The sequence below is a fragment of the Astatotilapia calliptera genome, chromosome 11 (assembly GCF_964374335.1).
Source record: "Astatotilapia calliptera chromosome 11, fAstCal68.1, whole genome shotgun sequence".
Taxonomy (NCBI): Eukaryota; Metazoa; Chordata; class Actinopteri; order Cichliformes; family Cichlidae; genus Astatotilapia; species Astatotilapia calliptera.
In genome coordinates, this window is record NC_137432.1 from 28,025,184 (window position 1) to 28,050,418 (window position 25,235).

At 38.7% G+C, this 25,235-nt stretch overlaps 2 protein-coding genes across 3 annotated transcripts; both read left to right on the plus strand.

Annotated features, from left to right (window-relative positions):
* The first annotated feature begins 1,480 nt into the window (after positions 1-1,480).
* On the plus strand, positions 1,481-4,275 carry LOC113032183 (uncharacterized). Its single transcript, XM_026184895.2, has 3 exons — positions 1,481-1,799; positions 1,946-2,004; positions 2,138-4,275. The coding sequence occupies exons 1-3, from the start codon at positions 1,771-1,773 to the stop codon at positions 2,830-2,832; spliced, it is 783 nt and encodes a 260-aa protein (XP_026040680.1). The 5' UTR covers positions 1,481-1,770; the 3' UTR covers positions 2,833-4,275.
* Positions 4,276-12,427: 8,152 nt separating this feature from the next.
* Positions 12,428-25,034, plus strand: csf3r (colony stimulating factor 3 receptor). 2 transcript variants are annotated; one of them, XM_026185435.2, is made up of 18 exons: positions 12,428-12,565; positions 14,189-14,374; positions 18,312-18,417; positions 19,588-19,662; positions 19,835-20,131; positions 20,215-20,347; positions 20,516-20,682; positions 20,835-20,995; positions 21,162-21,306; positions 21,574-21,656; positions 21,781-21,973; positions 22,053-22,241; positions 22,419-22,520; positions 22,794-22,940; positions 23,023-23,154; positions 23,241-23,337; positions 23,430-23,508; positions 23,995-25,034. In XM_026185435.2, exons 4-18 carry the CDS (start codon positions 19,599-19,601, stop codon positions 24,469-24,471), a joined length of 2,466 nt encoding a protein of 821 aa, XP_026041220.2. In that variant the 5' UTR covers positions 12,428-12,565; positions 14,189-14,374; positions 18,312-18,417; positions 19,588-19,598; the 3' UTR covers positions 24,472-25,034. The 2 variants fall into 2 exon arrangements, with proteins under 2 accessions (XP_026041220.2, XP_080164170.1); XM_080308044.1 differs by lacking the exon at positions 18,312-18,417 and having other exon boundaries at positions 12,431-12,565.
* Positions 25,035-25,235: the final 201 nt, after the last annotated feature.

Below are 25,235 nucleotides of genomic sequence, written 5' to 3' on the forward strand. Positions count from 1 at the left end.
TACGACCACTGGAATATACACCCTGGCAAATACTGTTTGCTGATATGCGGATTGGGTTCAAGAGCGGAACAGTGAGCATTTCAATCTAAACAGTAAACACTCTTAATTGGATTGTGTGCTTATGTGCTTTGATGTGAATCCTCTAAGGACTGTATATTATTAGGCCTAATTGATTCTGATACATATTTACATGAGTTTAGAAAATTACCCCCCCCCCAAAATATAAATGAAAAAATAAATAAATAAAGTGAGTGGCTTCATCATGAGTCTAATTGCCACCATTTGGTTGACACTACCATTACTGACGCATTGTGTTATTGAGGTGCACTGCAGACTTCCACATTCTTACAAATTAGGCCCAATGGAGGCAATGGGAGCCGAGCAAGAGGGCTCACCATCACCCTAAGGCTGAGAGGTAGAGCACTGAACTTCTTTTGCTAGCCTTGAATACTGTCACCTGCCTGCGGAGGGTGTGAGTCAGGCAAGCCAACCTTTTTCTCTACGTATAAGTATTTAAAGTCCCCAAAAATGTCAGCCAACACAATGCCAATGCAGTCACTTTGCTGATGGGTAAGACACTAACACCACAGTGTGTATGTGGTCTGTGAGCGCTACAGAAATCCAAAAGTCAGACAGCAAAGTTCAAGACCACTCTAGCCCATACTTAACACTAGACAGATGGCGTTCCAAATGCAGGAGCAGAGGATTAGGTCTGGAGGTTGATTGAAGGTTTGTGCCACTTTTTGGCACTGTTCTCCTCCGGGTGACACCGTAGTGGAGGAAATAACACGAGCTCCTTGGCCAAGCGGGCATTCACATCTTTGGTTTCACATCACCTGCAATTTGAATTCCATTACTTGCCATGCCACACTTCAAATAAAGCTCGGTCCTATTAATTACCAAAGTATGGGTTCAGGGTAAAGGTGAACGTGCAATTACAGAATTAAATCAAGGCCCTGTTTAGCTTGTCAGTCCTGACAGAAATAATTTGGGTGAATTATTAAATGCTTCCACCGCTCTCAGCTGCTTCATTGCCACCTCAGAAATATCAAGCAGCGAGAATCCACCCTCTGCTCTTTCTTCTCTAAAATAAAACTGTTAATTGTGCTTATTTTAAAGCACGATTAATAGATTAAGAACTGTTACTGTTGTATGTAAACGTCTTTGTGCCGTCGATGTTTTCTGAACCTTTTAATGAACGAGGTCAAGTTTAATGAGATCATTCTTAATCAGTGGTGGTACAGTGATCTTGCAGACATTGTATTTAATTATCATTCTTTTAGGTCCAGTGAATTAGAAGTTTTAATTAGCTACTGTTCAGATAATATTAAGTTCCGAGGTTATGCTATAATTAGTATATTGGGCTTGCAAAAACAGTCAAACTTACACAACAACGAATTTTATTTCAATCCAAACTTCTTCTGCTGTGTGTGTGAATAGAATTGTACCAGCTGTGGCGTCAGTTTGACCCGCACTCCTTTTTTAGATGTGTGTTTCTCTTTCCTTAAATGTAAAAAAATCCAAATGTCTTGTTTTGTAGAGTTCTGCTGCAAGCAAGCATTTTAACTAATTTTCTATAATGAAGCAATTTGCCAGTGGCTGACTAGATTCAGTGGCTGAGTTTTGGTCTCTATGACAACCAGCTGTCTGTAATTAGCAAATCAAGCCAGGGTGAGGCTTTAGGCAGTCCGAGTGGCTACAAAAGAAGTCAAGTGGCAAGTGTTCCAGTAATTGTGCTGTCATGAAGTTTATGCTGAAATAACTGCAGGAATGAGTTTTCTTCTCGTGGGTTTTCTCAGGTATTTAAAGCTTAAGGTTTTCTGTGGTTAAAAAACAATTACAGCTTCTCAGTGCTGTGCTATTTGGCTTACTGATTTTTTTTTTTTTTTTTTTTTTGTGTGTCTGTGCGTTCTTTTTTTTTTTTTTTTTTTTCTTTTTTTTCTAGCACTGTTGTGCTCCACTCTGTGTCAGCTGGTGGTGCATATTGTGCTAAAACAGCAAGAGGTATGTAGTGCACTTCAATGGATGCTGCTACTTTAAAAAATATATATAATTACCAATTAGTGGGTATATTTGACACTTCACAACAATGAACCGGCAAACAGGTTTGTTTTGTCTTTGTTTGTCTGTGCTGTAGCCCGTGCAGCTGCTTTGGGTTTGGATTATCCTGGAGTACATGGAGCGCCTGAACTCTCTGGACCAGCTTACCATGGAATCCCCCCTCACCCCTACAATCATGAATGGTTTGAGACTGTACCAAACATGGCCACCCCTCAACAAAATTGGCCAACTTTTCATAACGTGAGGCATAGACAAGCTAACCTAGGAACATCTGACAGATTTCTAATGACCCACGGCACTTACGGACCAGTTCAAAATGAATACACAACAAAGCCAGAGCACGGCTTTCCCAGAGGACAGTCGGTCAGTAACCGCGGTTCCAGTTTTAAAGGGGTCATGCGTGTTGCACTACCAACACGAGCTGATGCCCCTAGCCAGTTTGACCTTGTGAATAGGGATCCTCAAGGTCACTTGGTTGTCTATGGTGAACATGACCTTGTTGTTGATGAGTCCGTCCCAAATAGACAGGGCATTTTTCACCATGCACTCCCCCTGCCCCAAAACTGGGGTCATGGTGCTTACCAGAGAGCTCGAACTGTACATGGCCTCAGAAGAAAAGGGCCTGTCCTTGGTTCAAATCACTTTAAGAAAGTCCATGGAGCAGCAAAGACTAGTTGGGGTCCTCCTATGTTTGGTAGTTGGAGATACAGATTTCCTGGCCTCAATGCTAAACAGTTTGTTCAAGGTACCCCAACCCCCTTGGTGGTCTGAGAGACATGAAATCAGATCCCGTTAGACTTATTCAAATGAAAGGGTCTGACATTAAAGGCCCTGGCATATAGCTCTGCTGTCTTGTCAGATGGTGTTCCTTTGACTTTTTTTTTTCTTTTTTTGAAGTTAACAGGGAGGCTTTTTGTGCAGGGTGGGGGTGAGAAGTGAGTCTACAATCTTAGTTTCACTGGAGACAAAGGGGAGGGATGTCCCTCCTACACTTATCTGTGTACAAGCGCCTATATTGTGTGTTTTTTTTTGTTTTTTTTGTTTTTTTTGTTTTGGGGTTTTTTTGTTTTTTTTCTTCACGTGTAACTCCAAAATGAGTGATATTACACACCCTCTACTGAATATAAAATTTGTAAAATGGTTATGGTTCTCTGGGGGTTTTTTGTTGTTGTTTTTTTGTTTTTGTTTTTTTAAAACACTCTCCCACCGCATTATAAATGACTCACTGGGGCCTGGATGCTACCACAGTGCCATCTGTTGGTTCCAATGGGTAGAGAGCCTTTGGCTCACATTGTTGTACACAGGTGCTGCTTAATGGAGGGTCAGCCTTTGACAAATCCCATAATCTGTTTACAATCTGTTGTTTGCAAGTACTAGTAGAGGCTATGCTAATTTTTTTTCAAATAGCCTTGGCATTTCAGTGATGGCATGCTGCACTATTGGTCTGGAGTTTCCAATTAGATAATTCAGACCATGCAAATTGGTATCACTCATTTTATAAAACAAAACTTTTTTTTTCTCACCAATGCAGAACATTGTCAGGAATTGCTGAAAGTTTGTGTGAAATGGTACACTGACCCATAAATCACTCAAGAGCCTAAGAGTGGGTTATGCGCACTAATCTTGAATGTGAAGAGGGAAACTGATGACGGAACAAAAATAAACCAATTAGCTGTTTGTGATAAGCAGGAAGGAAATCAATCACGGGAGGGTGGGGAAAAAAAGAAGGAAGGAGGGTGGAAAAAAGAATTCAGTAGCTGCAGTGAGTTTGAACCCCACCTGGCAACCTCGCATGTGTTTATGTTGGGCTAAATTCAGCGAACAAGTGAAGACCCTTTCAAAATATATTTTGCAAGACAGGGAAAGGAAGGACAAACTTTTCTTTAGTCACTGATGGCTACATTAAAAGTGCCACAATATCCTGTGATCATTTGCCTTCTTAACCTTGATCAATAGCTTAATGACCCTTTTTACCGCTTCGAGGAGGGAAAGGAGGAGGCAGGGGGATTTACTATGTTTAAGCATGTGGCGAGCAGTAAGGACCCATCACCAGGAGCTCACTGCTGCTAACAAAGAAATCTAGCTTTCCAAATCTTATGACATCAGAGCTTCTTTCATGCAACACAGTTTCACTTGACTTTTGTAATGATTAACACAAGCTCTTGTTTTAATTAAACATGCCAAATTAAGGCACTTTTAGTTGCTTTAGTTGGTGACATTCTATTACTTTTCATTCTTAAATATTCCAGTAAATCATTGTCACAATTGTCAGTTGTTGTTTTTGTTTTGTTTTTAAACTTAATTTTGCTGCTGTGTTGTGAAGAGTTGAGGCTTCAGGCAGACTTAAGTCAGCACCTCATTGATAGTCTCAAACGCAGCTAAATAGGCTCTTACTGCAGGGCCATTAAATCAAAATATATTTCACGCATTTTGTTTTGTATACACGGTGTAATTATTCGCACTATTAATTTCACACACTTGTACATTCCACTTCTTACTGACTTGACCACTATTGTGTACCAAGATTTGTCTGCGACCTAGGCTAGACCAGGCTTGCTGGGCTCTTTATCATGTCTGTTAGAGAAAGCATTTCTGCTTGCCTGAAAAATGTGTAAACACTGAGGCACTGCATTTTCCCTTAGCATCCTAAACAGTGCCTGCAAAATGGAAATAAATAACTCAAGAACTTTTCAACAGGATAACGGTATACAGTGTATGAAATCACCTGTCTGTAATTAATAGCTCGTGCATAAATTGAGGATAATACTGCAACTTTGCAACAAACCTTCACTATATAAACCAGGGGTGGGCAACTCTAAGCCCCGAGTGCCGGTGTCCTGCAGGTTTTAGATGTGTCCTTGATCCAACACAGCTTTTTCAAATGGCTAAATGGCCTTCTCAACATGTTTTGAAGTTCTCCAAAGGCTTGGTAATGAACTAATCGTTTGATTCAGGTGTGTTCAGGGTGATATCTGAGACCTGCAGGACACCAGCACTCGAGGCCTGGATTTGCCCACCCCTAATATAAACCATCCCACAGCCACCAATCCACCAAATGCAATTTTTATTTATTTTTTTAATAAACTAAATTATGTCACTTTGTGGTGAAGATCGCTCATTTCAGGACCCAAGATCTGAAGTGATAGTTTAAAATATTTCGGTGGGCATTTTTGCCATGTGGGGAGGACGCACAGCAAAGGGCCCTGGGTTGGAGCAAAACCAACCTCTCTGCATTGAACCTTTGTTTTATGCTTCTATTATATCAAGCAGTGAGATAAATATATATTTGATTTTTATTTTTATTTTTAAAACATTATTACTCAACATTATTATTATTATTATTATTATATATTTACTGATATTGTAACCGCTAGGTTTTAACAGTCCTTTTTTTGTTTTTTTTCATAATCACCTCTTGAAGCCTCCAATTTATGCTCAGCCTGCAGTGAATATGAGCTAAATGAACAGTCTTTAAAGAAAGTTGTAAAAACCAGCTGAGCCTAGGAAATTAATCTGAGGAATCACCAGACAACTAAAATAAAGAAACCTTTGTGTTACATTCAGTGTAGGTCAGTCTTTTTGAATTTGCTGTCTTTCAATTAAAAGAAAGAAAGAATTTATTTTCTTTAGCCACTGAAAACTGTTCCACTGAAAAAGTCTATTTCATTTCAATTAATTTTTATTTATACAGCACCATTTCACAACAGTCACCTCAAGGCGCTTTATAATGTATATAGAAAATCCCAGCAATCCCCTAGGAGCAAGGACTTGTGACAGTGGAAATGGGAAAACTCCCCTTTAACAGCAAGAAGCCTTAAGTAGAGCCAGGCTCAGGGAGGGAGGGCCATATGCTGTGACCGGTTGGGGGTGAGGGAAGGAGAAGAAAGCAAAGAAAGATGGGACAAGAGGCAGAGTTTAAAAATTACTAATGATATCATGCCGTAGTGTATAGCTGATAGCTGAAGACTCTGTCTCGCATTCTGCGTTTAAAAACTCAAGGAACAAAAAGCAAGCCTGCAGTCTGAGAGCAAAGTCCTTTGTTGGGACAATATGGTGCTGTTTATGTTTTAAAAAATATGATGAGGCCTGACTTTTCAATGTGAGAAAACACATTTTAAATGCAATTCTAGATTTAACAGTGAGCCAATGAAGAAAAGTTAATGTGGGTGGTCTTTCTTTCTAGTCTGTGTCAGTACAGTCAGTATTTGCTACAGTGTTTTGGATTAACAGAAGGCTTTTTAAAGAACCTTTTAGAGCAGGCCTATAATGAATCGCAGTAGAAAATGCATGAGCTAACTTTTCAGCATTACTTGCTGACAGGATCTTTCTAATTTTAGTAATATAGCTCTGATGGGGGGAAAAAAATAGAAGTAGTCCTACATATTTGTTTAATGTGTGGGTTGGAAAAATGGCTTCAAGATTCCTCACAGTGTTGCTTGAGGCTGAGATAATGCCATCCAGATTATCTAGTATCTGGTCAGACACCATTTACTAATAATTTTAGATTAGAGGAAAATAACTTTAGTTTTTGTCTACATTTAGAAATAGGAAGTCAGAGGGCATCCAGAACTTTGTGTTTAAGCTCTGCTTGTCATGTATTTGATTTGTATCAAATGGCTTCATAGATAAATAAAGCTGGGTATCTTATTATAAAAATGAAAATGTATATAGTGTAGGGAAGAAATAATGGTGGGGAAAGGTGTTGGTCCCAGCACAGAACCCTGTGGAACTCCATAAATAACTTTAGAGTGGAAAAACTCTTGGCAGCTAATATTCTCCCACACATTCTTATTTCAAAGAGCCAAAAAAGGGTGGGAGGAGCCTTAAAATCTTAAAATATTTCAAATTTATTTTTTACTGCTTTAATTTGACTTTTAAGTTCCACCGCAGGTTTATTGCAGTTTTCCAGGTTACCCAGTCCAGAGTGTGTTCCACTGCATGTTGTGACACACACCTCTTTTAAAGCAATGCTGACTGTCTTCCGTTACAAAGGCTCAGTTAATAAGAGCGTGTATGTGCTGTGTGTTTTGAAATGTGTGTATTTCCTTCTCGTGTTTCTTCCCCTCCTCTTGTTGTCCCACGCAAGGCTCTCACTGAGCTCACTATAGCCTGCCAGCACAACTGACCTGTGGTAAGGGGGAAATCAATAGTCAATTCCATTTTGCAGCCAGCGTGTGACAGGTACTAGATAGGAGTGGATTGGGTGCATGTAAGGAGCAGGAGCGAGAGTTGGAGCTTGTCTGACCCTCTCCTTTCCCTGTCTTTCTCTCCCTTTCCCTCCCTCACACACAGTGGCTCACAGGCTCACTCAACCAACCCGCAAGGTCGACACAGCAGTGTAGTGCCAGAGGCCACGCTCAATAGTGTAACACAACTCGGGGGTGTATACACACATTAAACACTGTCAATGGTGAATGTGGTTGTGCTCATAAGGGAACTTGTATGACAAGCACCATGAATGTGCAGAAACATATTATGAACTTATTATGAAAATTTAGTTACTGACAGTTTTTGTTTTTAATTGTTGTTGTCACACATTTTGTGCAAGTAAAGCCGTTTACACAAATTGCATTAAACTAAGACAGTGATCACACTATTTGTTCCCAAGCATGTTTAATCTCCAAAGTTCGTTTGGTTCATTTGACTGGTGTGGTTGCTGTGTACTATTTCTGGTCAAGGTTTAGTGTTCTGCACCCTGGTGCACTTCACACTTGTGAAGTATGTAGGAAGTCCTGCGCTTCCTCAACGATGGTCTCTTTGTAAAAACTGCTTTATTAAGTAATTTACACATCTATAAGGCATGTGATAGAGCAGTGTGTCACTGTTTCCAAAACTGCTCCGATTATACCACAAAGTGCAAAATCAGGAACCTGATTGTCCTCCATAATCTAACGTTTCCAAAGCAAGTTAGTCTCAGGATTGTTTCCAACTACTCTCTTTTGGCTATCAATACCGTCATTGTGTTTTATCTCCAAAGACCAGGGACAATGAAAAGCAACTATGCCTAGTGTGAGTATGCCTAAAGAATATCTGGGGCCAGATAGCACAATGGGAACGCAGGTTTGCCGGGAAAAGGTCGGTGGCAGTCTTGTTTAGGCATAGACCAAGGCGACTGTGCCACCCTAAGTGCACTCACAGATATAATCAAACTGACAGACTTACAGAGATTTAAATTAGGTATAGAATACATGTCCACATAAATCCTACCTGCCAAATCTGCTTTTAATTGTGTAGCAAAGCAAGCTGAACTCAAGTCATGCTAGCAAAAAATAATCGTTAAAACTGTAAATTGGACAGGGATAATGAACAATTTAGGAAGCATGTAGGATAAGGTCTTGTCAGGTCTCTCTTTGGTTTATTTAGTTCAACTTAATACATCTATTTTCTTCTACTCATTTGAAATGTAATTATTTATTAAAATATTGCAAATATGGTAAACATGCCTGCGTAATATTAGGATAGCATTGAATAGCACTGAAATATCAGGAAGCATTATCACTGTGAACATGCAAGTACACTGGCATTAGCATTTCACTTAAGTTGAGTCTCAGAGCAACAACATGGCTGTCATATTTTTTTTTTTTTTAACACAAAGATATATTTTTTTGAATGCCCATCCTTTTATTATTTGCATTAGTTTTTTCCAGTTCCATTAGTTCTTTCAGCCTCTTCTTCAAAGAATGACGTGTGTTCTGCTTTTCTGGAGGTTTATATTTTAATAATTTGAAGCTCTGGTACAATTATACAAATGGACTGGAGGTAGATCACTTTGAAATATAATTTATAATAGGCTCTTTAAATAAATAATTAAAAAGAACACATATTATGGACTTTTTATTCCCAGTGTTGTGATTCAGTTCAAAAGCATACAAAAATGTGGGACACAAAACAGGCAGGTGCAAGAGCAACCAAAATGAGCTTTAATAACAGAATCAGGTACAAAGAACACAAACACGCATCTGTCTCTTTCTAGCTATATCTCTATATATTGAGAGGAAGAGATGGAAATCACAACACAAACCAATAAGCTGGGAAATAAAAAGCTACGGGGAAAGAAACAACAGCAGGACAAGACACGGACTTAAAAGAAGTGGAAAGTAGAAGTTAAGGTTGACTAATTAAACACATGTGAAACAAAAAGGGTAGGCTGAAAATCAAAAAGAAAGAAAAATTAAAAGTAGGAAGTAAAACCAAAAGCTACCAGACAAATAAATAACATAATGAAACAATAAACAGCCCTCCACAGACTTCAAACCATCATGCAGACTTTTGCTTTAAAACCTACAAATACTAGTGGTATCATTGAAATTGAAAAAATTACAGTCAACAAAAAATATAAATAGATTTTTTCCTATTATAGACAGATAGAGATATCTTTTGCTAGTCTCTTAAACATTTTTGACCATGTCCTATGCAGTCTATAAAATAAATAAATAAATCAGTATATTGACAAATGCAAAAGTAAATGTAAAGACTGTTACCCAAATATTTCCTATTTTTACTTTTAACACATGAGGAGATGTGTCATAGTGGAGCAGCAAATGATAAAAAATGAAGAGGAACAAATCCAGTGAGTGGATGATGGCCATACATTCCTAACAACAAAAACTTGCACCCGATTCTCATCGGTGAAGAGAATCAGGTGCCAGTAGTGACCTGCCAGTTTCTTAACTAAAGGATGTTGGACCCTGTTGGTCAGACATGTAAACATAGGTGATCCAGTGGAGATAATTTTGCCACTGTATGTCCTGTGTCGCACAAAGGAGCAGATGTTGTTCCTGGAGCTGGATTGATGGCCTTTTAAAACTCCTTTCCACTTTCCTTTTGTAACTCCATGTGTCCTAGTACCTCAAATACACACTTAAGACTGCTCTGAGCTGTGTCTGCTCAGAGACACAGCAAACGTTATTCTAATGGCTTGTATTGATGTGGCATCCTAGAGCAGGGGTGCCCAATCCCGGTCCTCGAGAGCTACCGTCCTGCAGCTTTTAGATGCATCCCTACTCCAACACAGCTGAATCAAATGAATGGCTTGTTATCAGGCCTTTGCCAAACACGATGGCATGCTGAAGAGGTAATCAAACCATTTGATTCAGCTGTGTTGGAGTAGGGATGCATCTAAAAGCTGCAGGACGGTAGCTCTCGAGGACCGGGATTGGGCACCCCTGTCCTAGAGGAACTACCTGTGAAACCTAAATGGGCTGCAGGTACCAGATCATGCTACCAGTAGTGACAAGACACAACTGGTAATGGGGTGAGAGGGCTTTTTTGCGCAAGACAACAGTCCAGCCGCTGCAAGGTACAGGCATAGGCAAAGCTGTGAAAGGAAGCTACTGGATGCAGAAAAATGACATCGACTGACAGCACACCAGCGAAGGCAGCTGCAGGGGGGTGGCTGCAAGATGTCCCCAGTCTGCTACCAGACCCCCACTGGAAGATGAACTGGTTTAGTGGGCAATTATGATGCCAGCTGACAACCCTGCAGTTGACCTGATCGCCGGTGGAGATGCAACAGGCTAAAAAGCCGAAGCAGGAAACACCACCTCACCTGGACAATGAACTTATTTACATAGAACATCTGCAAAACTACACAAGCACACTTGTATGTTGAAGCTACAGAAGATGGAAAAAAAAATCTAATTATTATTTAATCTAATCATCTAATTATTCTAGAATTCCAACTCCAAGAATGACTGGTTTATTTTAAGCTTGTTGTTTCAATGTACAGTAAAAAAAATGCAATATTTGATTTTACTTTTATTTTTGTTTTCTTGCATGTACTTCTCATTTGAAATCCCCTTGCAACACTTTCTGGGGTTCCAGACCTGTGCTTAGACCAAGCCTTTTCAAAACCCTCAGTTTCTTCTTTCAGAGGTTCACTTCCCATTCAACTTTAATTTGGGCCATGTTGCCTCACTTTATTGTAAGTCAGTTATTGATCAAATGCAGAATTCATTATTGAGTACGTGAGCGTGAGCTTCCAAGTCAGCAAAGCAGTCCATCATGATGTTGTATGTCCACTGGCAAATGGTAGTTTTGGTTTGCCATCAGTAAATAGGTTGTTAAGTTTAATGAAACAAAACTAATAATTTTGCCAACGAAAATCAAATCAGTGCAATCAGTATTTTACATAACTGGTAGTAAAGAATGCTGAATTCGACTTATCAGGCTGAGTGCAGCAGTGGAATATCACTCTTGTAACAGAGGGCAATATTCAGCATTTCAGTATACACGCTTAGCACAATTACAGCAGTTGTGACTGCAGTTCACTATAGTATTTCACTGTATAGAAGCAGACAGATATGAGATGACGTTTACAGCAGTGTCTAATTTGGGTTAGTCGAATTTTTAATGCGAATGAGAATCTAAGGAGGAGACGGCATTCTGTTAAGCATAGGACAAAAACCGTAATCAAACCTAGCAAAGCTTCATCAGTTCAACTTGGCTTCGGGGCCCTCGGCTAATTTTACCGCTCACTGAAACATAGCGTGTAATACCCAGTGGATGGCAAACGCTTCGTTCATTATTGCTGATTAGGGGAAAAAAAGATCAAGCAAAATATGTCAACTCATGATAACCAGTTAATGTGTTTTTAATTAATGCTTGCTTTTCTTTTCTCCAGGTTGATTCCTACCCTAAAACCTACCAGTGCGTGTATTTAATTCCTCCTCCAGCAGCTTCTTGATTAACAGTTAGCTTCCATTATGCTTTTGAGGGCACGAGAGTGACCGTGCAGGGATGCGGCTGTTAGATTAAAAGTGGAGTGGGTGAGCTTGCTGGGTCTCCTTGCATGCAGTGAAATGAGATTCATTTTAGAATTTAATAAGCTAATAATCGTGATATGGCAACTAGTTTCAAGTGTCCTTGAGGGGGGGTTCAAGGCACAGTTTACAATCCCATTTAAGAGCTTGTTCTATTACCATGCTGACAAAGTCTTAGACAGGCTCAGAGAGGGAGATGAGTGCATTTTGAAGCTACTTCAAAGGTCACACAAAACACAGAGGGGTCAGCCTGAGCCAGAATGATCACATTCTTCTTGCGAGAAGACTCCCTGGAGTCCGACTGAAGGACAGTTGACAGCTGCTGTATTAGCATCTTCTGGGAAAGTACTGAAAATTTAATTCAGCTGACATTTAACAGCTATAAGTTGAGCTATAATGATTTTTCTAATTACTCCATTAAGAAAAACTGCATATTATTGTGACAAATTAAACAGCCAAAGCCACCTGTAAAAACTTTTTGCTGAGCTTTTAAAAATGTGAATTTGAGCAATGTGAACTCCCCATTCTTCCTTCCCATAACTGGGCCCCATCAGTCACATGTTTCTTCTTGGAAAATAGCAGTTTCACAAATGCAAAACAAGGATGTTGCTGCCTGTGCTGCTTCTTGGCACACACACACACGTCCTCAAATCCGAGCTACTTTGAGCCACGCTGTTTCATCTGGTGCTATCAGGGCTGATAAGAGCCTCTTGTCTTTCTGGGTCTGCTGCAGCTGCTGTGTGGTGAGTGGCAAGCCTCTCTGATGGCTCTCCTTTATCTTCACATCAAGCAATTTGCTGCTTCTTTCATTTTGATACTTGTGCCAGATTGAAAAGGAAAACTTTGCTAAACTTGTTTCTGAATGAGGTTAAAGCTAGGTAGTTGCATCCTCATCTACATGTAAGTTATGGACCACTCAATTTATTTAAAAAAATCATCTTTAATCCATGTTTAATCTGATTTTCTGGTCCCTCTGTATTGTAGATGTGACATTTATCATCCTTTGTAGTTTAATACCTAATACACACACACTACACACTCTTAATACATTTAGGATTAAATAAGCAATACTAAGATAAGATGGTGCTTTATAGTACTTGAAGCGTATCGTTTGAAACATTTAAAATAAGTTGTTAGATCGTCGCACAAAGGTGTTTTTACCTAAACCTTTGTTAAATTTAGTACAATACCGCAATGTCGCCCAAGTCATCATTGTCTTAAGAGCTTGAAAAAGGCGACTGGACTTCTTTATGTTTTTTTGAAGTTGTTTCACCTCTCACAACTGAAGAAATGTCTTTGATTAAAGGTGAAATGTCTTTAAAAACCTTAAAGAAATCCAGCCGCCTTCTTTTTCAAGCTCTAAAGACTACAGTATGGCAATGTTTTTAACATGTTTTATGACTGCAGTTTTCTTCTAATCACGGGGGCAACAGTATTTTAGTGTATGGAAAACATCTTCTGACAGTTTAAAAATCGGAAGTTAAAAAGATTGATTCAATCGGTCTGGGATTTTAGATACTGCCCATATAAAAGGTCAGAATGTCTTAACAGCCATGATAAGAAAAAACAAATCATTCTTTAACTCCTTTTAAATCTCTTTTCAAAACACACTGTATAGTGTGAGAAATAAAACCAAAAAGGGGAAATAGCGGTGAGTCTGTCATTACACTTTGCAATGTGTGAGGGATATTGCCAAATCCTTTAAGTGGGCGTTCTGTAACCCTCAACAGCAACAGGAAAGGAAATCTACTGAAGTTGTAGAAAAATATTTCTTTTAACATGGAGACATGACTCACCAAGACACAAAAATAAATTCTACATAATGTATTCTCATCTATATGTTCTGAACATAATTGGCTGAAATGCAAAGAATAGCCAGACTTCATTTATTCTGCCTTTATTTTAAGTATGTCATATTGTGTTGTTGACAAAATACACTCCGAGTCTAATACCCTTTTCTGCTCTCCACCTCGTCTCTCTCGCTCACTCTCTCTGTCTTTCCTTCAATTGCCTTTTGTCAGAGCCACAGGCAATTACCTATTAGTAGTAAGCAGAAATTCTAAAAAGGAAAGCGGAGGGAAATGGGGGCCTTTTTGCACAGTGCTGATAAGAAACGGAGAGAAAATTCCATTTCTCTCTCATTGCAAAACGCAGTCTTCACCAAATAGTTATTTTGGACTGAGGGCAGCGATCTAACAGTTTGAGTGATAGTTACAAATTATACAAATTTTAGGTTATATTTCCTCATCTTATGGAGGTGTTACAATGACACTATGAACATAACATTTCTGCTCAACGGTTGAATGTTATTCTACACCAGAAATGCTTTGGATAGTCAAAATCTAATATGTCATTTGTGTCTTTAGCCTACAGAACAAATTGAACTGGACTCTGAGCAGTCGCCTGGTGTTGTGCGCATGCTACATGTTAAGCTGAGGAACAGTGAGTTTCTCAGCTTATTCTCAGAAACAGGCAGGTTGAGTGTTACAAGACCACAGGAAGTTTCTCAATGCTGTACCACTTACTGGTTCTGGGTAGATGTCTGTATGTTGGTGAGTCATGCACGCACACACATTCAGTACTGTGCAAATGTCTTATTTCTTTCCCCATCACATATTTCTTTTATATTTTTCTAGGAAAATGGCTGCAGTGATTTATCGAAACATGCATGTATAAATTGAAAAACAGTATACGGGGCAAAACCAGATCTGACAAGTGCAGTCAAAGAGCGCAACTCCCATGAAGGTCAAAGGCTATATGAAAACTTTTTATTAGAAGCTAACGGCACCCTGTTTTCATATCAACACTGATGTTTGACTTTTGACCTTTGACCTTTTAGCATTACATACTAAAATGGTGTATTTTATTATCTTTACCTGTATGCTCGGAGTAGATCTGGCTGAAATCTTTTACTACTATAAACTGTAAAAACTTTAGATTTTAAGAGATATTCATCCATGTGTGATTTTTGCGAAACTACATGGCATCATCGTGATGCCGTAGGGTGTTGGATTAAAAAAATAAATAAGTAAAAAGACTATTGTGCAGCTCTCTCCGTGCTATGATGTGTTATACTCAATACGGTGTCTTGACATTTGTTTTCAAGGTCAGCTTTGACCTCAGGGGCTAACAGTAGAGGTCAAGGTCAAATGCTTAGCCAATCTAGTTACTCATGTCCCCCAAGGCCTAGTTTATTGTTGAAGTTTAAAGACAACCTGTAAAATATTGTGGGTAATTTAAAGTTTTTTTCTGATTTTCATATTTGTTGTGACCTTGACCTTAACCTAACCTTAACCCAATTTTCACCCAAATTAAAGCTGGAACAGCTCGTGGTGTTATTGATCTCTACCATCACACAAAAAATGGAATATGAGAGCTTTCTGTTGTTAATTCAGTTTAGTTTGACTTAGTTATTTATTAGTTTCATTGTTAGTTTCTTTTTAGTTGTTATTGTATGGAGGCGTGTTACAATAAAAGCTGTGTACACAGTTTCAGTAAACACACCAATGAAAGCCTCAACAGGCAAGTTGTAATAAATTTTTTACCAAAATAATGAATATTGCATGAATTATTTCCTCTGTATTTTTTGTTTTTTAGTCTTTAGTCATTTGAGTTATTTTCCTTTTTTTAAAGTCTACTTTTCATTTTTATTTCAGTTAACAAAAATAGGCTTGATGACCATTTTTCTTTTTAAAACAGCCTGAACTCATGTAGGCATGCTTTCTTGTAATTTAAGTAGTCTTCAGGAATGGGTCTCCAGGCATTTTGAGGGAAATTCAAAACTCTTCTTCAAACCTTGTCTGCCTGTTGTTTCATCCTCTGCAAGGATGATCCAACACTGCTTCAGGAATATTGAGGTTCTGGTTCTGGGGAGGTCAGTCCATGACTGATAGTATGCCACTGTCTTTTTTCTATACAGGCGTGCTTTTACTGCATTGGCAGTGTGTCTGTCATCACTGTCAAGCTAAAAAATGAAAACACTGCCACTCAGATGTTTTCCAGATGGTATTACATGGTGGAACAAACTTTGACAGTACTATTCTGTGTTCATAGTTCCATCCGTTTTGACAAGATTCACAACCTCTCTGGTGGAAAACAGCCCCAAACCGTGACAGAACCTCCAGTGTGTTTTACAGATGACTGTAGATGACTGATGTACCTCTCTCCTGAACACCTCTGTACATACTGACAACAATTTGAACCAAAAATTTCACGTTTGAATGCCACACTATTTTCAGTCATTTTCGGTTTGTGTCAGCTTTTTCTACCCATCCCTTTCTTAAGAGTGGCTGTCAAGAAGCCATTCTTTGCTTTGAGATCAATTCTGATGTGGCTTAAACAACAAGAGATGAATCCACAGAACTAAAAATTGATTAAAAAGCAGCCAATGTCCAGAGAATAAACCGGAAAACTGCTGTTCTAGACCACTTTAAAAAATTATAAGAAAGTATGGCTTCAGTGAAGCAAAACCAAAAGAAATGAGAGGTGATTCAAGGTTTTTGCACAGTACTTCACATCAGTGTAGAGATGGACCGATCCGATATTACGTATCGGTATCGGTCCGATACTGACCTAAATTACTGGATCGGATATCGGAGAAAAATAAAAAATGTAATCCGATCCATTAAATATCACGAAAGCACCTCACAAAACTTGCAACACGCCGTAACTCACCTCAGAACGTTAGCAGTCGGAGCAGTATGCATCACGTGATAGAGCGGCTGTGGCATGCGGGACCTGTCGGTGGTCTGGATAGCATTTGGAGCTTCGCTAGCAACCTGGCATTTCATCTCCGACAAAGTTATCCCCGAGAGAAGTAAAGCAAGTGTGTAAGTCCATCTCTGAATGTTTGTAAAGCATTCCTGTGTTAAGCTTAACAAGCGACTGCCTCTCGCTCTCCGGCTGCTACTTCAATCGTGAAACTGATCAGCTGATCGGGTTTTCTGTCGCGAGTCCGTCTCTCTTGTTTGTTTTTGGTCCACTTTGCGCCAGAAAGAGCAAACCAGCGGCTGAACAACAGCAGCACGTTTAAGCTTGATAAGCTGTTGTTACAATTTATTTAATATTACTTTCTACACCAGGATCTTTTTCTACGTAGCTGACGCTGGTAACTGTGCAGGGGCGGATCTAGCAAAGTTTAGCCAGGGGGGCCGATAGGGCATTAACAGGGAAAAGGGGGCACAAAGACATACTTTTCTTTCTTATTCTCATTTAAAATGTCTAGCTTTTAATAAATAATTATCTGACACCCAAAGTTTTAATTTGGTGTAAAATGAATAGAAGTCAATTACTGTATATAGTGACTATAAAGTCTAATATATATATACCCTAGTAAGCTATAGTACTTTTTACTTTGGGAAGGTACCATCTGTGCAGTCTGCAATTTTGTTGAAGAAAGATGTTGAATCTATTTAATATTTCTTGAAAAATAACTGATTTCTGTGCATTTTCTTTCACACTGCATCAAATTAAGGTTGATTATGTCGATTAAGCATCATGAGGTGGCGCGTGAGGGGTGGTTCCCTATTTTTTATTTATTTATTTTTGTTGTTGCTGGGAGTTGGAACCCTGTTAGTTAGGTTGCTTAATATTTACGCTAAGTACTCTTTAAAATACCAGAATAGGGAGGATGGTGTAGGTTTAAGTTTATTAGATTGATCAGTATTGCTGAACTATGAAATATTTTTTTTGTATACAGGTATAACAGAATAGCTTTAGTGTAGTTGTTGTTTTAAACTTGAGTATGAACTTGCAGACTTGCAAAATGCAGCAAGATATTTTAAAAAACAGTTTTGTTGATTAAAAAACACTATATCGGATTCATATCGGTATCGGCAGATATCCAAATTTATGATATCGGTATCGGTATCGGACATAAAAAAGTGGTATCGTGCCATCCCTACATCAGTGTGAAATGTAGTTCTGATGAAGACATTAATAAGGGAATCAACAATAAATAATCTGGCATAATTTTAGATAATTCCCAAGAGGTTTCCTTACTATTGAGTTGCTTGCAGTGTTTAATGAATTTAAAACTCTACTCTCACATTTTTATGATTCTGCTCCCTCGTAATGCTGTTTATCAGTTGCAAACTTTCATTGCCACCTGGTATTTTATTTTATAATATAAAGTGACACCTGTCCAAAATTGAAATGTCCAGAAATATATGTTTAAATTTTAGCAAACATTTTTAACAATGCACTGAACACAATTCTAGTAACAAAATCCCTATTCTCATGTGAAATATTATTTTGAATGTTTTTATTGTACATACACTGGTTTTAATGCATTAAAATATGCAAAACACATGATTGTGTGAATAATTTGCACAAAGTTTAGAACTACATGTCTATATGTTGGTGTTCATTATACAATTAAATGTTCTTTTAATACCACTAAAAAACTCGATTCCATTGTTTTCTGTTACTTTAGTAATCAGTTAGTATTTGCTTTAGTACTCTAAACTATTTGTCTTTTCTTCCACACAGTACCTTACAGTTGCAGAGATACTGATATAGGCTGTGATGGCATGTCTGGGTGGTGCTTTGTAAACCAGAACAAAGATTTCTGTGAATTTTAAACTTCTGTGTAATGGTGAGTTCCCTAACTGATTCTCGAACTAAAGAGCAAGGTTGACTTTATATAAAAAGTGCAGTATGTTTGAGAAATGCTGCCAGAACTTTACCCACTAGTTCTCATTTTGCTATAGTCACACTACGGACCGTGACATAGGAAAATTATTTGTCTCCACAACTGCTTGCCATCAATCTCAGACAGAAAAAAAAGAATCATTGTAATGGCTGGATAACAACTGATTTTTTTGTTTTCTTGGTCATAGGAGTGTTGCTGTCATACTTTGACTCTAGCCATTTTGTTTACGTCAGACCAGTCAGCAACCACCTAGCAAACACAAGTCGTGTGAGAAAAATATGACTGGTTTTGACTGGTGGTTGGAAGATGCTGCCAGTTCTTGTGAAACTGATTGCTAAAACCTTACGAACGCAGGTCTAGCGATTGGTCAATGACTCCTCGGTAACCACTGGCCACTAAAAAACAAAGTGTCTTTGAACTGCTGGAGTTTGTTGGGGGTTGCACCTGGTGACAGCCAGCAACTATTCACCAACTTGCTGGGGAATGCGTATTTTTCCCTGGTGACCAGAGGTTGCCAGCAGGTTATCAACAGTCTCTAGGCCTATGTGAAAAAAGTCCAGTTACACTGTAACAGGTGATACATTTTAATATATTTTATATTTTTTATTAAATATTTCTCTCAAAATTTAGAAAGAGTTTCATCTGTTTTATTTAACAGTGTAACAATGGAAACTTGATAGCACCTGTGGATGTCTCTATCTGTTTTGTTTTTCAGCCAGCAGAGCTTTAAATGTCACTTCCCCGGTGAACCCAAGATGCCACGAGTGTTGGCTTTTATTTATGTGCTTAGATTTTTATTTAATTTTTATTTATTTATTTGAGTTTGTCAAGTGTCAGTGCTCAGTTTTTTTCTGTGCTCCACAAACGCAGACAGCACAGCAAATCTTTTTTTTTTTTTTTTTTGCTAGAGATCAGGGAGGCAGGAGATGCAGTGTGTATACTGAAATATTATGCGTTATGGAGATCACTTCCAGACCCTTGAAACACCATTGTCACCACCACCACTGTCAATTCCTCCCTCCCACAATGCACCTTGTCACTCAAATATTGTTTTGACAGAGCATGAAAGTTGGTAATTTACCAATAATGCATTTCATTTTGGCTGCCTAACAGGTTTTATCATCATGATATCCAAATGGATGTCAGTGATTGTCATGCTGGTGACATTTGTGAACGGAGCAAGAAATGGTGAGTGTAGGTGTCGGAGGAAGATGGAAATACCAATTACAATGACAATTCTTACTATCATTTTGTGTCCTTTGCCTTGGAGATTTTACCAAGTAAAAGACTAAACATTTAGAAAAAACATCTGAACAATCTTCACATTACATCTTTGTTTTTGTTTTTTTGTAATTTTTAGAGGATGGCATACAGCCCTGTGCAAAGGTCCACACATCCAGCTCAGTGGTACCTTTGGGATCCCCTGTGACAGCCACATGTGTCATCAGAGAGGACTGCCCTTTGGTCACTGGACAAGCTGTTCATATAGAGTGGCGCCTTGATGATAGGCTTATTCCCAGCAGTCCAGAAGCCAGTGAGAGCAGCAGGGTTTCCAGAGCTGTTATATCAAGCTTCAATCACACCCGAGCAATCCTCACCTGCTGTATCCAAGCCTCTCCTCCTCAAGTAGTCGCAGGCGTGGAGATCCGAGCTGGATGTGAGAAGCATTTGCGATTCTTTTGTACATGGATCAAATTAAATTCCATTTAAAAATGACTTTGTTTTTCTTTTTACCTTTAGATCCACCAGAAGCACCGCAAAACCTCACCTGTCAGACAAACCTCACCAACCCCATCACAATCACCTGTAGCTGGGACCCTGGGCAGAGGGAAACCCACCTGCCCACACAGTATTCCCTCCATACTGAAATGTGGTAAAAAAATATGTAACAAATGGAATACAAATGCAAATATACAAAATATAGATTACAGTGAAAGACTGGTCAAGCAGTAAATATCATACTGGTATCAGACGTGTTATCTAGGCTTTGTCTTCAAGGCTGAACGACTATATTTCTTAAAATGTAATTTCATCATTTCAGGGCTGAAAATGAAAACTATTCTTATAAACTGCCACAAGGAGTCCATCACTATACCATCCCTCGTTTTGAATTTGTGCTGTTTTATGACATGAAGATATATGTGAAAGCTGTGAATGAACTTGGAGAGACAACCTCAGCACCACTTGTTTTAGAACCTGTTAGTTCGGGTAAGGAAAATATTTTGGGGTTTTCTTTTTTTTTAGCATTCTTCAAGCTCTGTTTGTATTATAAGTACTATATTTCATAGACAATACTAAATTGTACTTAAAATCGGTGGGAAAAAAAATTATGCATGCTTTTGTTTTTGTCACTATTTCAGCTAAGTTTGACCCACCCAGTATTCAAGTGATTTCTAAAAGGTATGGCTGCCTGAGGCTGAACTGGAATTTGTCCCCAGACCAGGCCTGGCTCCAGTCTTGCGGGTTATTAAACCTGGAATACCGATTTAAGTCTGTTGACAGCACACAGTGGAATGACCCAGTGAGTGCAAATCAACCCTTTGTTGATATCAACTGAAAATGTATCTTCCCAAACATTTGATCCAGTGGCTATAGACATCCAAATGCTGATATTCCTTCCCTGAAGTTCACATTGGATATGCAAGAACTTATGTTTGTACATTCTGTGTCCCTGAAAAATATGCCAGGTCTTGGTTCAAAATGCTAAAACTCCTGTGGACATGTGTCACCTGCTGCATTGGACTCGGTATTTTGCACAGATCAGAGTCAGATACCAGCAGAGCCCCTGGAGTGAATGGAGCAGCAGCCAGTCTGGTGTCACCTTGGAGAGTGGTAAGATCAATTCAGACTGACACCATCAGTCAGTCAACCATTTCCCAATCTATTGCCTTTTCTTCCATTTCCTGGTCTTTTCAATATATGCTAATGTCATCTTCTGCATCTGCCATTACTTTTTTCTATAGCGCAGGTTGTATTGAGCTTTGTTGCATTGAATCCATAAACCTGTCTTGGATGAAAAAGTTTTTATTTTCAAAGAGTAAAAGGAGATGTGCAGGCTTTTGACATGCAACATGCTGACAGGTGACTCTTTCTTTTTAGCTCCCACTGGACGCCTAGATTCGTGGATGGAGATATCTGAGGATCCCCTGCTAAAACAACTCAACATAAGCTTGTTTTGGAAGGTACACACATCACACACGTTGCTTGACACCTGTCACAAATTGATGCATTTTGTCTTCTAGCTCTGGTGGAGCATGAGAGGTCGTCTTTTAAAATATCTCCTCACATTTTTTCCTTCTGCTTCAGCCATCAAAAAGATTTCGTGCCAATGGCCAAAATGTGTCATATATCGTCTTGGTGCAAAAGAGAGTGGTGTGCTCTACAAGGGAGAACTACTGTACTTTCAGTCTTTCTAGGAGCGTTAAGAAAGTGTATGTAAAGGCTGTAAATGCAGCAGGGAAATCTTCTCCCACTGTAGTACAGATTTACAAACATAAAGGTAACTCACTCACAAAACAAATGAATGCATCATATCATGTGACATGTAGAATATGATATGCATCTTTTTCTGTCTGTAGCTCATCCTGTAGTATTAGATGCCACAGCAGTCCCATATGGAAACAATTCATTTCTTGTTCAGTGGAGAAGCATGGATTCCTCAGGACTCAGCGATTATGTGGTGAAATGGAGACCTTTGTTAAAATCAGGCCTCGCCCACATCCAGTTTGACATTGCTGGCCAAAACCAGTCCAGCATTGTTATAACAGGTATGTTTTACAATATTTGTCTTCCGCTTTCCTAATCGGATGATTATCCTCTACAACAAGAATTCGAACAATCACTCTTGTGTAAGATCTTCCTTTTCCTGTGCTTAACCTGCCTCTACACACTGTTAGACTCCTGTGGGCAATGATCCACCCTAACCTCTTCTCACTCATCAACAGGCAGCTTTGAGCCCTACAAGCCCTATGGGATCTCTGTATATCCAAGGTTTATGGATGGGATAGGCCCTCCTAAGACATTTAATGCCTACTTGAGAGAGAAGGGTAAGTCACCCAAGACACAAAGAGTCTCACACAAGCCAGCAGAGGTGTGAGCCAGACTCCCTCAACTTTGAAGTAGTCAGAAGAGCGTTGACTTACAGAATATATATTTTGTAATCTTTCACAGAACAGCTGATACATGATGAAATAATGCCCTCTTGTGGAAAGAAATGAATAACCTATTGGAGTAAAGACCTGGGCTGTCTAATATAATGTCTAATGGTTAAAAACTCTTTCTAGTTCTACTAATCACTTGTGATGTTGTTCTTTTTAAAGCCCCATCCATGGTTCCAAAATTACATATTCAAAAGACCTGGAATTCAGATATTAAGATTACCTGGGATGAAATACCATTAGACCAACGAAATGGAAAGATCCAAGACTACACAGTCTTCTACTGGAATCAGAAGGGACCCGTTAACGGTAGGTTAAATACCTTATCTCTGCTATGTTGTATAGGGTATTTTAAGTACTTGATCCCCTCTAATGTTTAACTGTTCTTCAGTTGTGAACGTAGATACAGAAAAAAGAAGTGTGATCCTTAAAGACCCCAGTGTGCATGGAGCTGTCTTGATGGTTAGCACATTTGGTGGGAGCTTGAATGGGTCAGCAGTTCATTTTGAATTTCAGCCCTTTGGTTAGTACGATCATTTTTTCTTTGGAGAAAGTCAACACAAACAGAATATGATCAGACGTGACATTACGTGTCTTTTCTTTTCTCAGATGAGGTCGCTAGTGCGATGATTGTAATCGGATCAGTTTTTGGACTTTCATTGCTGATTATTTTCATAGTCCTGACTTGTTTCTCCAAACATGAAAGGTAAGCTCATGCTCATACTGTTTAAGCTGGGAAGCTGTAATGCTGTTTATTCTTAACACACTACCCTAATTCTTTTTTTCTTTAACTTCAAGGTTTAAGGGGATTTTTTGGCCAGTTGTTCCAGACCCAGCTAACAGCTTTGTCCTAAGACTGACATCAGAATCAACACAGGTGTGAAAGCGGACATCCGTTAGAGGACAACAGAAATGTTTTTATACATTTATACGTTCCTTATTACTAATGTTTTTGACTAAAGCTGCAAAAATCTGCAATATGTAGAATGAAGAGATTGAACCCTACAGGGAATGACTGTGAAATTCTGCAGGAACAGTTTAGCTTCTTCCTTCTCATTATTTGGTTTAATGCCCTGTTAATTTGTTGTTTTAGCTTACAATGCTTTTCAATGGAATTAAGACAAATTTAACAAATACCCGCTAAACACAGAGGTTCATTTAACAGAGAAAGAGGCTGTTTAAGGTCTCCATCAGGATCTGGTGAAAACTAACAGGAGACTTAATTTAAAGCATTCCAACTGATATTAATTTCTAATGTTAGATATTTAAAGCTTGTTTTGCTGCATGAGTGAAAAAAAGACATGACATGGTGTAAAGCCAAGAAATTGATACTATTGTTGTCTCACTTATTTTTCACTTGCAGTATACCCATCCTTCATGTGACAGCGAGGATCCGATATATTTGTCCCACCTCAGCTTTCCGGACATCCCCATGAAACTAAGCAAAGAGGAGGATGATCTTTGGATAAACAGTTCAGAAGAGACCAGTGACCTTGGAGAGTCTATTTGTGGTTCGCCCTTCATCACCGAATACTCTGGCTCAAACAGTGACTCTGTTCCTTATGCTACTGTGGTGTTCTCTGGTTTTTGTAACAGCCCACCACCCAAAGAGCCTCATGTCTACCTGCGTTCTGAATCTACACAGCCCCTCTTAGAGGCAGAGGAACCTTTCACGCCGAAGTGTTACCAGAATCTAGCACTAGGTGGAATGACAGAGGAGCAGCATTTTTTTGGGCCAAGCCATGATTGTGTACCTGAAGAAGTGGCAGACCCAGAGAGTCTTTGGGATGACTTTCCTTTTCTACGAGCATTAGCCATGAATGATACTGAAAATGACTAAAGCACCATTGGCAATTACAAGTAGAACTGCTTTGTTGGAGGCTTACATAGATCTAAGTATGTGCAATGAATTTAATGTGATAACGTACACAGCTGTAAATAACATGGCTACTAGCTAGAATTTTTTTAAGCTGATAGAAATCATGTTGATATTTACTGATTATCATTGCAAAGTTTTTGTATACTTTGTAAAACTTCTGCAGCAAATGAAGTTTCTTCTTGTTTTTTGTTTTTTACTTTAACCTCCTAGGACCTGATATCCACTTATGATGACATTATACTGCTACTGTTCTATCAAAATTTTAAACGAATATCCTCATGTGGCTCTTATTTTTCTTAAAAACAAAAATAAGGGGGAAAAAATTCTTTGTTTTTACATTCATCGGGCCCCAATATGCCCAAATATCAAAGACAAACTAAAAATGCATGCCGTGGAAGAGTTTGGGTCTTAGGAGGTTAAACTATATTGTTGAGATTATATTTTTGTGGATTACATGTGAATTCTCTGATTGAATGTTTTACACCTTAAAAGTGTTTTCAATAAAATTATAAGTACTTTTTAAATATTTTAATGCTAAATATAGATATTATTTAAAATAGCACACTAATCTGAGATTAGCAGGACAAATTTGCTGGAAAACTCAGAAATGTCACATAAACTGATTTATAGATCCATTTATAAAAGCTGTATAAAGGATAATTAGTAACAGTAATCATCTGTAACAGACAACTTAACAGAGAACCAATTTTAAACCAGTACGTTCT

Excerpts from the sequence above, each read along its gene's own strand:
- LOC113032183 (XM_026184895.2), top strand. The coding sequence starts at position 1,771 with ATGAGTTTTCTTCTCGTGGGTTTTCTCAG. Across the intron at positions 1,800-1,945 it reads CTTCTCGTGGGTTTTCTCAG|CACTGTTGTGCTCCACTCTG; the intron begins GTATTTAAAGCT and ends TTTTTTTTCTAG. Across the intron at positions 2,005-2,137 it reads TTGTGCTAAAACAGCAAGAG|CCCGTGCAGCTGCTTTGGGT; the intron begins GTATGTAGTGCA and ends TCTGTGCTGTAG.
- csf3r (XM_080308044.1), top strand. The coding sequence starts at position 14,332 with ATGCTGTACCACTTACTGGTTCTGGGTAGATGTCTGTATGTTG. Across the intron at positions 20,683-20,834 it reads TTTAGAACCTGTTAGTTCGG|CTAAGTTTGACCCACCCAGT; the intron begins GTAAGGAAAATA and ends TCACTATTTCAG. Across the intron at positions 22,242-22,418 it reads GTCCAGCATTGTTATAACAG|GCAGCTTTGAGCCCTACAAG; the intron begins GTATGTTTTACA and ends ACTCATCAACAG.